General features: G+C 40.5%; 1 protein-coding gene across 4 annotated transcripts in view; it reads right to left on the reverse strand.

Moving 5' to 3' along the window:
- atm (ATM serine/threonine kinase) overlaps nucleotides 1-15,760 on the reverse strand; it is a 173,695-nt gene that overhangs the window by 59,326 nt on the left and 98,609 nt on the right. For 3 of the 4 annotated variants that reach the window (XM_078545491.1, XM_078545493.1, XM_078545492.1), the window contains 7 exons: nucleotides 13,798-13,948; nucleotides 10,554-10,730; nucleotides 8,510-8,687; nucleotides 7,036-7,123; nucleotides 6,385-6,543; nucleotides 4,625-4,733; nucleotides 953-1,041 (listed from right to left, as the gene is read on the reverse strand). In XM_078545491.1, the coding sequence (XP_078401617.1) occupies nucleotides 953-1,041; nucleotides 4,625-4,733; nucleotides 6,385-6,543; nucleotides 7,036-7,123; nucleotides 8,510-8,687; nucleotides 10,554-10,730; nucleotides 13,798-13,948 (951 nt within the window). Of the gene's footprint in view, nucleotides 1-952; nucleotides 1,042-4,624; nucleotides 4,734-6,281; nucleotides 6,544-7,035; nucleotides 7,124-8,509; nucleotides 8,688-10,553; nucleotides 10,731-13,797; nucleotides 13,949-15,760 lie in introns of those variants that run through there. The other variant, XR_013577109.1, reaches the window with a different exon arrangement.

The following is a 15,760-nucleotide window of genomic DNA, read 5'->3' on the forward strand; positions in this document are numbered from 1 at the left end:
GGGAGCGGTTTTTAGTCACAGATTGGACCTTGTGTGGTTTGCAGCTAATGGAGAGGAGTTAACCAAAATAAGTTACAGACAGACCTGTACTGTAAGCATAGTAAAACACTAACTTCAACATTGACTGCATGGAATGTGTGAGGCACAATCTCAGTTTGAGTCTTGTGAGGATCTGAAGCTCGAAGATTGCCCAGTTTGAATCCAGTGAGAGAATCTACAGTAGGCCTCACAGTGACTTATTGCAAAAGAAAGTAACCAGCAGATTAGCTTGGAAGTATCAGAAAAGTAACCAAAACTTTGAGCACTTGAAACGCCATAGCATACAGGGCTACGGGCCAAGTGCTGGAAAATCGGATTTGAATATTTAGGTGCTTGATGGCCGGCGTGGACACGATGGGCTGAAGGGACTGATTCTGTGCTGTATAACTCTATGACTCTAAGAGACTAAGGTCTCCACAGTCAAGAGGGGGGTAAATGAAAGTTTTACCTCTGGAGATAGCTGGAGCTGAGGAAAATTCTCCAGAGGACTGTGGCACACTATGGTCCCTACAGAAGTAAATAACTTCAAGATTAATGTGTCTTATAGGAGAATTCTTGGGGGAAGTAGGAAGTAAACCTGAGTGCATAACCAGCTATAAGCCATGTTGTTAAGTTAATAGTGCTTGTTTTAATTAATTCTTTTATACACAATAACGTTTGTTTTATTACAAAAACAGTGAAATCTTGTCGCATAGTTCTATTGGTTAAAATGAGTTATTTAGATTTCTTCTTAAATGTTAACAGTCCCTAACAGGATCATAAAAGCTGTCAATACCCATGAAATTGTAAAAAAAAAACAGCTGAGGTTTACAGGTGAATAGATGCGGAAAAAATTTGGAGAAAAATACAAATCTCAACAAAACCAGTACTGTCACAGAGTAAAATATGAAGTATATTTAACTTTGGTTTTTACCTGGCAAGTGGATGTAACATCTTCCCTCCACCACAGCCATACAAACTATCAGGTTCTCCTATACTTCTGTACACATCAATTAGGAGCTCCTGTTAGAACACGTTAATTTAATCATGAATAACATCACAAACTTTTACAGCCCTCACTTTCTCTGTTATAACAATGCTACCACTTGGAGCCCTCTGGTTTTCCAATAATACAGCAAATTCAGGAGTCCAAAATCTTGGTTAGTCTTTACAAAATGAGGTATTTATGTTTTACTTACTTTCATTTTCCCCGATACTAAACTCCTTCCTGATTTGTAGCTAGGTACAAGGGATCTGAGGTGCCAGGCCAATTTGATTGCCAATTTTCAACCCCAAATAGAGCTACCCTCCTTTAGTGCACCTTCTGCTGCATGACCACCAACGCTTCGACATCAAAGGAAGTCACCTGGCTGCATGTCCATTGTAAACAATTAAGTCACTGTTAATTGCTATGACCGCAACTTTCCGTTCAACCCTGACAGCTGCTGCTACTTAAGGAATTTTAACCCCCTTCCAAGTGAACTCGTTCATGAATGGTATTTTCGAGCACATCGCGAGTGAGGCTTCCCGCCTGGCCCATTACAACAGGCACAGCACCATCAGCTCCTGGGAGATCCAGACTGCCATGCACCTGCTGCTGCCCAGGGAACTGGCCAAGCATGCTGCGTCAGAAGGGACAAAGGCGGTGACCAAGTACACCGGCTCCAAGTAAAACTCTGCAATGGACTGAAATACATTCATAAAACAAACTTTTCATCTGCCAGTAACCTTCAGATTAGGTAAGAGGCTCCTATTACAAAATTCAGTGCAGCTTGTCCTCTGAACTACAAGCGGAGATGTGCTTATTGCATAGGATAGATTATCCAGATTTTCATAAACTGGGCTTATATTCAAAAACCTATAGTTTTCATTGCTACACATATGGTACCTCATAGCAACTTCACTTTTTCTGTGCTGTAGACCTCTATGACTCTATTTGATGCTCAATCACTGCAATAGAGATTAAAATCTGCGCTAGACCAACTCTCTTTAATTGTCACTAAAAATATACTCTCCAGAGGCACCTTACCTCAATCAACTGAGGTAGCAAAATAACCAAATCATGGCAGGCAACTATTGTATGGTATCCTCTGTGACTTCCTGCATGAGTTAAGTGCTCAGAGACAGGAATCCTGGTCAGAGAGGGAGAAGGAAGCGCTGGGCAATGGATGTCCAAGGTTTCCTTCTTGGGCTGGCAGGGACATTCCTACTCCTATTGGCCCTCAAGGATTTTTGGCCTCAAGTGGAGTATTGTGTCCAATTCTGGGCACCACACTTTAGGGAGGATGTGACAGCATTGGAGGGTGTACAGAAAAAAATAGTCCTAGGATTGAGAAGCTTCAGTTATGAGGATAGATTGGCAAAGCTGGGAATGTTCTCCTTAGAGAAGAGAAGGTTGAGATATTTGATAGAGGTGACCAAAATCATGAGGGGTCTGGACACAGCAGATAAGGAGGAACTGTTCCCATTGGTCGAAAGGTTGAGATAACACCAATTTAAAGTGATTGGCAAAAGAACCAGAGATGAAAAAACCTTATTTGGTCAGGATCAGGAATGCACTGCCTGAGTGTGGTGGGACAGATTCAATCATGGCTTTCAAAAGGGAATTGGATAATTACTGAAGAGAACAGATTTGCAGGGCTATGGGGAAAAGGTAAGGCACTGAGCATTAGCTGAGATGCTCTTGCAGAGAGCTGGCACTGACATGCTGGACCAAATGGCCTTTTGTGCTGTACCATTCATTTTGATTCTAACACAAAATTTTTATATCAATAACTCAGTTATCACAAATAAGCTTCAATGATAGGTTGTGATATGAAATTATTACAAGTATCCAATTAATATAGTTAATTGAAAGAATCAGAAATTTACAGCATAAGAGGCCATTTGGCCCATCATGCTTATGCTAACTAAAAAATTGCTATCCAGCCTAATTCCACTTTCCAGCTCTTGGTCCATAGCCTTGTAGATTATGGCACTTCAAGCGTATTTGCATGTACTTCTTAAATGTGACAAGTGTTTCTGCCTCTACCAGCCTTTCCGGCACAGACCTTCACCACCAATGGAAAAAAATTCTTCTCAACTCCCCTTTAATCCTGTTACCAACTATTTTAAATCTATATGCCCTGGTTACTGACCTCTCTGCATAGGGAAATAGGTTCTCCCTATCCACTCTAAGTCTCTCAATTTTATACACTTCAATTAAATCTCCCTTCAACCTCCTTTGTTCCAAAGAAAATAACCTTGGCTAATCTAATCTTTCCTGAAAGCTAAAATTCTCCTTTTCTGGCAACATTGTCGTAAATCTCCTCTGCATCCTCTCTAGTGCAATCACATCCTTCCTGTAATGTGGTGACCAAAACTGTATGGGGCAGCCTAACAAGTGTTTTATAAAGTTCCAGCATTAACTTCCTGCTCTTATATTCTATGCGTTGGCTAATAAAGTATCCCCATTGCCTTCTTAACCACTTTATCTATCTGTCCTGGTACATTTGGTGATCTGTGGATGTGTACTCCAAGGTGCCTCTATTCCTCTATACTCCTCAATATCCTACCATTTATTGTGTATTTCTTTGTTCTGTTTGGCCTCCTCAAATGCATTACCTCACACTTCCCTGGATTGAATTCCATTTGCACTTTTCTTCTCAACTGACCAGTCCATTGTCTACAGTTTTCTTCCTCACTATCTACTACAAACCCAATTGTTGTATCATCTACAACTTCTTAATCATGTTCTGTACAACTGGTTAAATCATAGTATTGAGCCCTGTGGAGCTCCACTGGAAACAGCCTTCCGGTCACAAAAACAGCCTTCGACCATTTGCTCCTGCGACTGAGCCAACTTTGTGTCCAATTTGCCAGTTTTTCTTAGATCCCATGGATTTCTATTTTCCTGATCTGTCCCCCATGTGGGGCCTTATCAAAAGCCTTGCTAAAATCAATGTAGACTACATCAAACACACTAGCCTCATCAACCTTCCTTGCTACTTCCTCAAAAATTAAATCAAGTGAGTCAGACAAGACCCTTCCTTAACAAATTCATGCTGACTGTCCTTGATCAATCCATGCCTTTCTAAATGATGATTAATACTGTCTCAGAATGTTTTCCAATAATTTGTCCACCGCTGAAGTTAGGCTGACTGGCCAGAAAAGGCTTGGTCTATCCCTTTCTCCCTTTTTAAAAGACTGGTTTATGTGTTATAATGCCAAAGAATAAACTTTATATTTCTTGTGCAGCAGTTAGTTTAACATTTTTTTAAAAATTGTAACTTGAAATTCAGTGTGAGAAGATTATCTATCACTAAACTTTAGTCACATCCATGGGACAGTATGACTGTGGTCAAATGCAAGCCTCAGTATGGATTAGTTTCCATTACTGGGATCTAATAGCTGTGACTGACTGATAAACAGAGGTATCGTGAATTCTTATTTGCTTATTTTTTGGACATTTGTTCAAGCACCAATCTATCACTCGTATATTCAGGTGTTTAATATGAATGGCTGAATACAGACTATTCATTTCCTTTCTTAGAGAGTTTATTGCAGATATGGGAAGGGAAGATAAACGTTTTAAGGAGACATTTAAAAATCAATTTTAGTCCTTTACCTGTAAACCGATCCCTGTTTCTTCTTTGCTTTTGTTGCTCATGCTGGAGATTGTTAGCTCTTGGCTGGTCTCATCAAACTTTAGGCTGCGTGCCGCTTTGTATGAACTCCTAACAATATCAGGAACATGGTTATTTCGACTTAGGTTTCATTGCTGCAGTATCTTGCTACCCGTGTCCCCTATAATTATTTACCAATTGTACATAAATAATTTTCATACAATTTTGCAGCAGTTGTTACATTTTGAGGTTACTTTACTCTTAGCATTTCTGGCTTCCATGGGGGTAATTTTAGTCTCCATAAAAGATGGGGTTTGGATTGGCTGGGAAGTCATAATTTCAAAACCGAGCTCAACCTGCCTACTTCAGGTTTTAAGGTGGGGGGAGGGTGACCAAAACACTCCCAGCAGTCTGATCAATTGTTGAAAGCTTTTATGAAGGCTGCATGCCTCCACTTAAAAGCTTTCTATTTTTAAACTCATGTTGTCCAGATTTCCCTGGTCTCTGAAAATCCGGCAGGTAAAAGGAGGCAAGGAGGACAGGATCCATAACATGTGCATCTGTAGAGCTCTGGAGGAACAGGAGCATTTCACCTAGGTTGAACAAGCTTACTTGTAAAGCCCCCCCAGTCTCCACCCACGTTGAGCACCCCCTGACTACTCTGCCTTCCCTGCATCCATAATCTTGCATCTTCCTCTGTCATCATCCCACCAGCCCCCAAGATCTGCCTGCTCTTCCGTTGCATCCTTCTGCTGTAGGCTTGGCTGCCAAACAGACAGCCAAACTGTCGATCAGCATTGGCTGATCGGTGGGAGACTTGGAGGAAAAAAGCTAAAACTGGAGGGTGTTCTAAAAAACTTATACTTCTGTGTATGAAGTAACTTCATAAATCCTCCCACTGCTCTGAATGGGTGTCATGGCAAATATCAGGGCCCATGTTTCAGATAACTCTCATAAGTGACTCCTAGCTCTCCCTTTCCCAGGAAGCGCAGTTACCTGCCCAGATATCAGGGAAAAAAGTGGATCCCTCTTCAGCTTGTTTCAGCTACCAGTTTTATTAAAAGTTCTACTCACTTTCAGTTAGATGTATAAGCAGTTGAATGATGCTGACCATGAGACACTTTAGATGGTCTCCCACAGTTTTTAATCAATGCAAATAGCTAAAGGAGACTTCAGGCAGCTTCAAAAGCAACTGTTTATTCTTTTACCACATTAGGGTTTTATCAGTATACTATGCTTCAGTTCTGCCGAAGGGTCGTGAAGGCTCGAAACGTTAACTGATTTCTTCTCCACCGATGCTGCCAGACCTGCTGAGTTTTTCCAGGTAATTCTGTTTTTGTTTTAGGGTTTTACTGTCTGTCATGTATAGTAGGAAAAATACATGAGCACCAACAGGTTCACTATACGACGTGATGACTTACCCTCAAAAAAGGGACTTGGACCTAGTTGAATTTAAATGACTGACAAAATAAAAAGCTGCCAATCATACATATATTTTGATCACAGAATATTTTCAATTGAATATTTTACATCATCCCTCAGGTACCAGTCTTAGACAAACCAACTAATACTGGTCAATTGTATCAAGTTGGGACATTCCTCTGATTGAAGCTGGTTTTAATCCCTTATGTGAGCTGACAGAATTAAAGAAGTTGATACCATTCTCTTTCTGAAGACAAAAATGTGTTGCTTTGGTCATGGGCACATTTCTGTTCATATCAGATAAAGACTTGTAATTATTTGCTACAGTTCCAGCTGGTACCGTTTCAATTCCTCCTCTTCAGATCTGATTTTATCTGCGTAGATTTCTGCACATAGCAAGGCTGTAAAGTGAGCTGCACATGACTGGGCTGTCAAAGCAACCTCCAAGTAGTTCAGATCCAACCAGAAGTTGTCATCCCATGCAGTGCTCAGCTGGTGTCTAGAATGAGAAAGATGCAGATAACAAATTGATATAACAGTTTTTTTGTGTATGCTTAATTTCAAATGTCTAAACTTAAAATAAACCAAATAGATCATATTTAACTCCACAAATAAGTGCAAACATTGAAGGCAACGTTAAACCAAATCATTATCCTGTAGTGATTCATGTCAGTAAGGGTCTGAGAGGGTGTGGATAATATTTTAGATGCAACCCTTCATCACAATACAAAAGGAAACAGAATTCTGGGCCAGGATCTTTAGCTCAGCGAGCGGTGGGGGGCCCGCTTGCCGATGCGTAAAATGACGCGGATGATGTTGGGCAGAACTCCTGACTTAATTGGCCCGCCCACATCAAATGGCGGCGTGCCCACTCCTGCACTTCCCCCCTAATGAAGTTATACATTAGCTGAACTATTTTTCTTCTTTAGATGCTGACTGACCTGTAATGTGATTTTAATTTTAAAAAGACAGAACTAATACATGTTGAGACCTTTTTTGTTTTCGTAAGTAATCGACCACTGCCAGCATGGTGCGCCGAGATATTTTATCCATATGTCCATGGGGAAGGCTGTCTGTTTCTATCAAAATAAAAAATGGGTCAACAAAAAAGCATTGTACTTTGTTCACCAAACGTATATAAAATCAAACAACATCCTCATACTTTTACTTAAGCTGCGGTAGTTTTCGCAGCAACTAAAATGTACCAGCAGCAGACACAACCAGTTTACCATTGTAATAAGAAATGCAGCCACTCAAAAGATACAAGCCCATCTTTTAATCGTATATCCTTGATGATGACGAGTATCAGTGGTTGAGACCCAACCCTGATTTATCCAATGACGACGAAAATCCCAGATCTAACTGGTCAATGCTATTTTAGCTATAACTGAAGGGGAGAACTTGGTGCTGGGTCACTGGGGTGAATTTTCAATTGCCCGTGGAAGCAAGTTTAGGTGCAGGTGGGCACGGAAAATCACACAATTAGAAGGTGTCACTGGTTCGCAATGCCCAATGATGCATTAGATTTTCAAAGAGAGGACAGAAGGGGGGAGCAGGCAACCTGCACATGTCCAATTCATTATATGTTGAGCTTGTTAGGTGTACGGGGATCAACAGCAATTTTCAAATGGCTGGCGGGAACATAGAGGATCCGAAAAATTCTTGAGCACAGCGTGAGGCCACCTGTAGCCACGCCTCCTTGGTCATCTGGCTCGCAGTAGTTCTTCTTCCATTGGATGGAAGAATACAGCTGTCCTTTCTGCCACAGCCTTGAATGGGGTCTCAAGTGAGGCATCAGAAAAAGGTGGGGCTGCCTGCCCAAACCACTACTGGCCCTCGGCTCTCCCAGCTCACCAATTTGCAAAGGCAATCGCAAGCTAATCATGGCTGTTGTTTGCCTTTTAAACTATTCCTCCAAATCCAGCTCCCACGTCCTAACTGGACGCCGAACTCGCCTCCGGGCCAATTAGTGGCTGTCACTTTGAAAACTGCTCTGCGGGGTCAGTACCTGGAAATGTTCCGGGCATCAGGTACCTTACTCTCGAATGAAAATTTGCCCCAATAGCATTGCTACTTTTTCCCATTCCATGTTGGTCATCTTAGTTGTAGTAATAGCTCCCCATTGTTAAGTGCTGGAATGGTGAAGGGCAGAAGCAAACCCAAAGCTCATTGCTACAGAGACTAATTCAAAAATCACAGTGTCACACAGACTGGTGGAGGGCAGGTCCAACATCTCATTTTGTTGGGTTCCTCATCCCAGATCTTTTGGTACTGGAGGCATTACGTAGAGGGCATTTGGGCTGGCACTGAACTAAGTGTGTCAGTCATTTTAGGTTTTACACTTGCATTCTCACTTTACAAATTTGATTTTAAATTGTTCATTTTTAAGCAAATTTATGTACAACATTCAATATCCGAATACTTGTTGAAATATCGTTACAGTGGACAAATGTATAATCAATTACCTGAGTCAACAATGGCTGGTGTGGTGGATCGGCTGGAGCTTGATCCCATTCTACAGCATGCATTAAAAAACCCTCGAATTTGGTTAGATAACAACACCTGCCAGGAGCTATCCTTGTCATTAAGGAGAATATCATGGATCAAGTATGGAAGGATCATCTGGCAGAAGTCAGTCTTCACCTGATGAAGCAAATTAGTCAACAGTAGCAAATAAGTCAATTGCAACTTTAAGCTTACAGTGTACCAAGATTAAATCTACACACAAGTTTAAAAAACTCAGAATTCCGTGGCAATTAAAGCTTTCAAAATATTGTTGCAAGTAACTAGTACATAATTCATGTTTTATGATGTAACTATAATATAACTTCTAGCTTTAGGAATTAAAGTTTTAAATGTAGAAAAACAAAGGCATCTGGTTGAGAAAGTGATAAAAACAACTCTGATGTAAATGCAATTCAAGCAAGCCTGGATTTATTACACGTAAAATGTAGCCTGTGTTTATCTTGCAAGCTCAGAGTTGATAGTGAGAAACCTTTAACGATGAATGATCCATTTCTAAGCTTGTAATGAAGTCAGAGAGTCTGAAGAGAGGGTAATTACATCCATTAGAAATCAAAATCATTCAAATGGGTTACAGAATGTTGAAGGTAAAATAATTAATTTACATTTCTGTTTGAGGACACCCCAAAACTTGCCACATCACCATCGATGTAGTGACTCAGGGTGCAGTCTTGGTAAGAAAGTGCTTTTGTTTAATTTATCTGTGTGTGTTTGCTGACAGAAGCAAGCAATTCAGTTTGGGAACAGGTACAGGCAGTTGCAGATCTGGTCTTGTGTAGGCTGCAACTCACTTAGTGGGGAAAACCAAAAGAAATGAATGTTCGTCAGGCCTGTATTTAAGCAAAGAAAATACTAACTTTATCGTTCACCACACAGCATGCCGGCGGGGACTTGAGCTCAATTTGGAGTTTGTGAGGGGGAAAGGAGCTGTGAGATTTCCTAGTTTGAAGCTAGAGGAAGAAATCTACAGTGATCTTCACAGAGCCTTATGGCAGAAAACTGTCAGCTTGAATAGTTAGCTTGAGAAAAGCTATACAGAAGCTGTAGGAGCAGACTGGGAAAAAGCAGGCTATATATGTCCAAAGCCAGGAACTGGAGACCGCAGTCACAAGGTCGTTAAAGAAAATTGTAAGGATCCCATAAATCTTGTGTCTTGGGGAAAGAGAAGTAAAGTAAATTCCGGTGGGCTGTGGCATGCCTTTGGGTTGGTCCCAGGAGAAGTGAATGAATTTCAAGATTTTGTAAGATATGGGAACGGTTGGCAGGTGGGGGGCAGGGTTGGGTGAAGAAATAAAAAGTAGAACTGAGTTTTTAGCATAAGTCTTTATAAGCTATAGTCTTAAGTTAGTGGTGTTTGCTATGTTTAACTTATATGTACGATAAAGTTTGTTTTTGTCTAAAAACGTTTAATCTTGTGGTGTAATTCTGTCAGTTAATCGCTCGGTGTTCAAAATTATTTTCTAAATTAATGGACCCTAACAGGATCATAAAAATATTAATTCTCAATTGCATCCTAATGCCCTAAAGTAGGTTGCCATTTCTTGGCTTCTCTGTAACTATAATGAATTCTTATAAAATAGGAGCAATGTCACTGAGCATCTATGAAATAACTGAATGTGAACAACGGCTGCCTAGTCCTTAAGCTTGGAAATTTTCTCCCTAAACCTCTCCGCCTCTCTTTCCTCCTTTAAGAGACTCCTTAAAACCCACCTCTTTGACCAAGCTTTTGGCAATCTGCCCTAATATCACCCTATGTGGCTTAGTGTATAATTTTGCTTTTAACTTTTATTACATTAAGGGCACTATATAAATATGGCTTGTCACTGATTTAATTTCTACCCAGAAGTTAGTCACAGATAAATATAGTTCTGGGTGTTCTATTCTTCATTACCTTGTTTCACTAATATATGCAAATTAGATTTTCATGCAAAGGCATAACAACAAATAATCTGCATCATTCTGTAGCTTAAATGGATTCCAAATTACCTCACACATTGGCTTTATTAACTGCAGAACTTCACTTCTCACACCTCCACTGTCCAGCAATGCACAGGTCAGAGTTTTCAGCCATGTGTCATGGTTTCCACACTGAGGTATCCACAAACAACCATCGTCAAGATTTTCAGAAGGACTTGAACTATTGTCTACTGGCGACTCGTGAATCTGAAGCCAGGAAATCACAGATTCAAAACAGTTTAGTTTTAAAACCAATGGTTCAAAAGTACCTTGCATGTTACCTTACTCAATTGTCTTTTGATTTCTATATTACATCGAGTACGCCCAGGCACTGGATGCAACGCAGAAAAGGTCAAGTAAACAGATAGTGTTAAAGACTGCTACATATTTCAGAAGTAAGGAACACAGGATGAAGTTCAGAGGAAGGACAGTTTAGATTCAACCATTTTATGCAGAGGATGATGAAAATATAGAGCAGACTATCCAGGGAGGCAGAGAGTTGGAAAATTTAAGGCATAATTGATTAAAAATTTGAGGGAGTGGCTGAATAAGAATAAAAAACCTTGAGACTGAACATATTTTGCGAAAAGGTGGAATTTGTTGTTTTGGGCTATTGTCTCATGACACTAATAGCTTTCCCTCATCCCTCAATGGGAGATGGTAGCGTAGTAGTAATCCAAAGGCTCAGGCCAAAGCCCTGGGGACGTGAAGTTCAAATCTCTACACAGCAGCTGGTGGAATTTAAATTCAATTAATAAATCTGGAATATAAAGCTAGGCTCTGTAATGGTGACCATGACAGCTATCAGTAAAAATCCATCTGGCTCACCAAAGCCCTTTAGGGAAGAAAATCCGTCATCCTTACTTAGTCTGGTCTAAATGTGACTCCAGACTCACAGCAATATGGCTGACTCTTAACTGCTCTCTGAAATGGTCTAGCAAGTCACTCAGTTCAATTGCAATTAGGGATAGGCAAGAAATGCCCACATCCCACGAAAGAATATATTAAAAAAAGGCACGATGGTCCACACCCTGTGGTGGCCCTGCTTAGGGTGGGGGATCTCCTGTTTGGGCATCCTGTGTCCAACAGAGGGCCCCACCAATGCAAGGGCTTCCCCCCGCAGGAAGACACCCCCCCCACCCTCCACACCAACCCCCCTTTGCTCCCACTTGTACTGGTCCTGATGAGGCCGCTCCACTTAGCTGGGTTCCAGGGCCTCCATGATTGGTCTTTGTCCCGGGCTTCCTGCAGTCCCAAAACCGCCAGACCCGATTGGCTGCTGCAGTCACTAAATACAGCCCAGGGTGTGAGTAGATGTGTGGCAAATGCAGCTCAACAAAGCCAAATGTGAAGCAACAGGCTTAGGGAAGAGAACAAGGAATAAAAATACACCATAAATAGTAAACTTTTCAGTGGACTGGAGGTAGAGATACATATATAGACTAGGACTATAGGTGGAAAAAAGACAAAGCAGCAAATAGGTTATAGAAATCGGTCACATATATTAGGGCCATGGATATAAAAGCTAGAGGATGAATCAGTTGTAATGAACTCTACAGTTTGCAAAAAGCCTGTATTTTTGTGGCATCACCTGGATAAAGTCAAACTAAGAGAATTCTGGAAAGGGAGAATAATTCAGTTTCCTGGCTGTGAGATCATTTTTGAGAAGTGACCTGGTGACTTGAAGTTGCTCTGGAAATGAAAGCTACGTCACGAAAAAAGACAAATCGGAACTAATTTGCAGTATCATGTTTCAGCTTGTTCTGCTGCAGAGAACACAGGGGAGAAGAGATAAGGCTCTTTTACAATGAGTTGTGTAATATCATTAAAAAGGGTAGAAAGCTGAAGACAGGGTTAAAGCAGGAATCATAAATTGGAGAATTCCACTGATACTGCTTCAGTTTTGCCAGAGTCAACCATGCCGTTTAATGGAGTTCGTTAAAGGGTTCAGATAAAAGAGTTTCTGGGAACCTGGTGCCATCGAAACTTTTGCGAACCTAGCTAAGGTGGTTTGGCAGGAGCGCCCTATTGGTGTTAATTGTATCCAAGGAACTCAGATGGAATAAAGCTGACAGTGAAAGTGACTCAAAGACCAAATCCAGTGAATGAGAAAAGTAAGAGACCTTACATACAAGAGGCAGAGTTTAAAGGACTGAGACCGCATGTAGTGCTATATATGTGCTGGGAGTGACGCTGGGACATTTGTGCGCATTGTCTTGTTGCATTGGCTATTTACAGCGAAATTCATTGTTAATATTGAAATATCATTTGTCTGTTAATATATGCTTAATTTTATGCTGATTTTGGGTTTGACTATTACAGTAAAAATTTTAAATAGTGAAATCTTGTCCATCAGTTCCTTCCATTGGGATCGTTTGGGAATTAATTTCTATTGAGGTTATTGGTCTCTATGGGGATTGTTACACAGTGCTTACAACACTGGAGTGCTGTGTGCATCCTTGTTTACCCCATTATAAAAAGGATATTACAACTGGAGAAAATGTAAAACATAGAATCATTGAAATAATGCTAAAGAATTGAGGATAAAGTTATGATGAAAAATTAGGACAATTTCTGGAGCAGGAAGAGTTAAGGAAGCGGAGAACAGAAATGTTCAAAATTATGGAAGGATTTAAAAGATAACCAGTAGGAGACTGTTTCCACTTCGCAAAATGATGAGAGAAAACATAAATTTAGGATTAGTACCAAAAAGGGTCAGCCATTTTTTTTAAAGCGAAGTGTTATTAAAATATGGAAAACATTACAACTAGCTATTGAAACCAAATCAATCAGATAATTTTAGATAGAGATAGATTAAAAACTTGAAGCATTTAAGGATATGTAAAAGAGCAAGGAAATTATATTAAAGTAGGAAGCTCAGGTAAAGTAGTAAAGTCCTGAAATGACCTCTGACTATGCTTAAATTTCTAATATCCCTAGAGGGGCCATCACATAACAATCAGGAATGTGGCTGACTTCCCTCCTCAGCACAGGAATGGGAAGAGCACTGGTTGACTCAAAGCACTCATCAGCCATTGTTACAGTCCACTGACTGAATCTGGAGCTTTCCTGGTCTGTAGGACGGTACTATACAAGGCCATTGTCAATTGAACTTCAATTAACACTTCCTATTCCTGTTTTTAATCTGTTAGTTGCTGGTTATCATATGTGCATCAAAATGATGTAGCTTCAGGTAAGACAAAGCACAGTAATAAAACTATCGTTCAACTTGTACATAAGAATGACAAAGTTCACAGGGTTGAAGGATGGTTACCTTTCTTCTAGCTGTTCGGAATGGCTGTAAATACATTAGCATAGGATCAGGACCATTGGGGTCATTTTTACTCAGTTCCAAGAACTGGTGACCTGACTGTGTTGCAAGAATGTTCTTCGCACAAGTGGCAGCTGCAAAGCGAACTTCGATACTTGCAGAAAAGAATAGAAAGGACAATTACTGTAAAACCAATTGGTAATTCCTTAAACATAATGAAATTTAAGCAATCAACCTTTTGAGCACTTAGATTCCTTCTCTCTACACTTATTTGATTTTTTTTCAGTTCTCTTCCACTCCATGCACCCTCATATACTAAGAGGTTCCTGTAAAGTGACTAATAACATTCTTTAGGTTTGACTGTAAGGTGTTTGAAATCACATCATGTGACTCACTCTGAGCTGGTTCTCAGGTGATACCCCTCCAAATCTCCCAACCTGAGAGGATTCTGGCCATTGCCCTGCATTTCCACATGACAACACAGTTAAGATGAGTTGTTCATCGAATGCAGAAAACAAACTTGAATTTGCTTTTTATAATTTGATGGTGCAGCACATCGGGGTTCCAATTTACTGTTCTAGGTTTGCGAGTTAATGTCACTTTTGAGCTTGGTGCATAAGACCACTAAAGATTGACAAATCATCTAATTCTATTTGGGAGGAGGGGGAAAAAGATGACTAAAAGTGACTAGAATCCATTCTGTACCTTCTCAAATAGCAAGGTTGAGATTCCAAACTGAATCACAGCTGTGCTAACTCTTCTGCTGTGGCACACTGTATCACATACCAAAATAAGATGTTGTCAGGCCACCAATCTCTGGTTGTTTTTATATTTATCTTGCTGGATAGTTTTTGGGAAACGGTGATTGACAAGGTGAACTGGATACAGTGAGTGAAATCAGCAGGCCGAATGCTTTTCTGTGACACATCTTTTACTTCAAACGAAAGAACAGCTCACCCAGCCCAGCCTCCCGGACAGACACAGGCTCCTGATATCACCTGAGCCTAAAGGAAGCTGCATGCGATTAAAGTTCCCACTTTTATTTCAACAGGAGGTCCAACACCACTTAATCAGAACAATTAGGGACAGACAATAAATAAATACAGCCTAGACAGTATCACCCCACATCTTGAGAACAAATAAGAACATTTTACAGTTAGGCTCCTGACTACATTTCTAAACTGCAGCAAATAGCTTGGTGCAAGCCAAAACAATAAGTTCTTAATTGTTTCAACCGAGATGAAACCACAAAGTCAATTTTAATCTAAACTGCCCATCGGGAAACTGATGGGACTGGATGTAATGTTAATTTTACACCCCACCCAATTTGCCTCTTTATTAAAGTTAATGGAGAGTAATATAAGGTGGGATATAAAACTGGAGTTAAAAAAAATCCTCCATGAGATTGATATTTGAGAATCTGAATCCCAGAGAAGCAACTACAGCATTCAAAACAGTGATCTATCCATTTTTCCAAATATGGGTGGTGAACTCATTATAATGTTGTGATAATGCCTAGAAGTTCAGGGATGCCTTTTTAGGCACAAAGAGTATTGATCCCAGTGCCAGGGTAAAGGGGCTTGGAAGTGCAGTTATTAGGCCCTGGGCCTCATTTCTACTGAGCCAGCAAACTGCAGAGCAGGATTGAAGATCTGGTCACTGCCGGTGTTGCAGAAGCCATCAGGTTAAGTGAGTGGGCGCTCTGGGGGTGGTTACGCAGCTAGCAATTGATTGAAATGGGCAGACAAGTAGAAGATGAAATTTAATGCAGAGAAATGTGAAATTATTCATTTTGGTAGAACGAACCAGGAAAGACAATATAAAATGAAGGGTGCAATTCTAAAGAGGGTGCAGGAGCAAAGGGAACTGGGAGTATACGTGCACAAATCATTGAAGGTGGGACAGTAGGTTGAGAAAGTGGTTAATAAAGCATATGGGATCCTGGGTACAGACACAGACAACTTCA

Source organism: Cetorhinus maximus, chromosome 7 (genome assembly GCF_964194155.1).
Source record: "Cetorhinus maximus chromosome 7, sCetMax3.hap1.1, whole genome shotgun sequence".
NCBI lineage: Eukaryota > Metazoa > Chordata > Chondrichthyes > Lamniformes > Cetorhinidae > Cetorhinus > Cetorhinus maximus.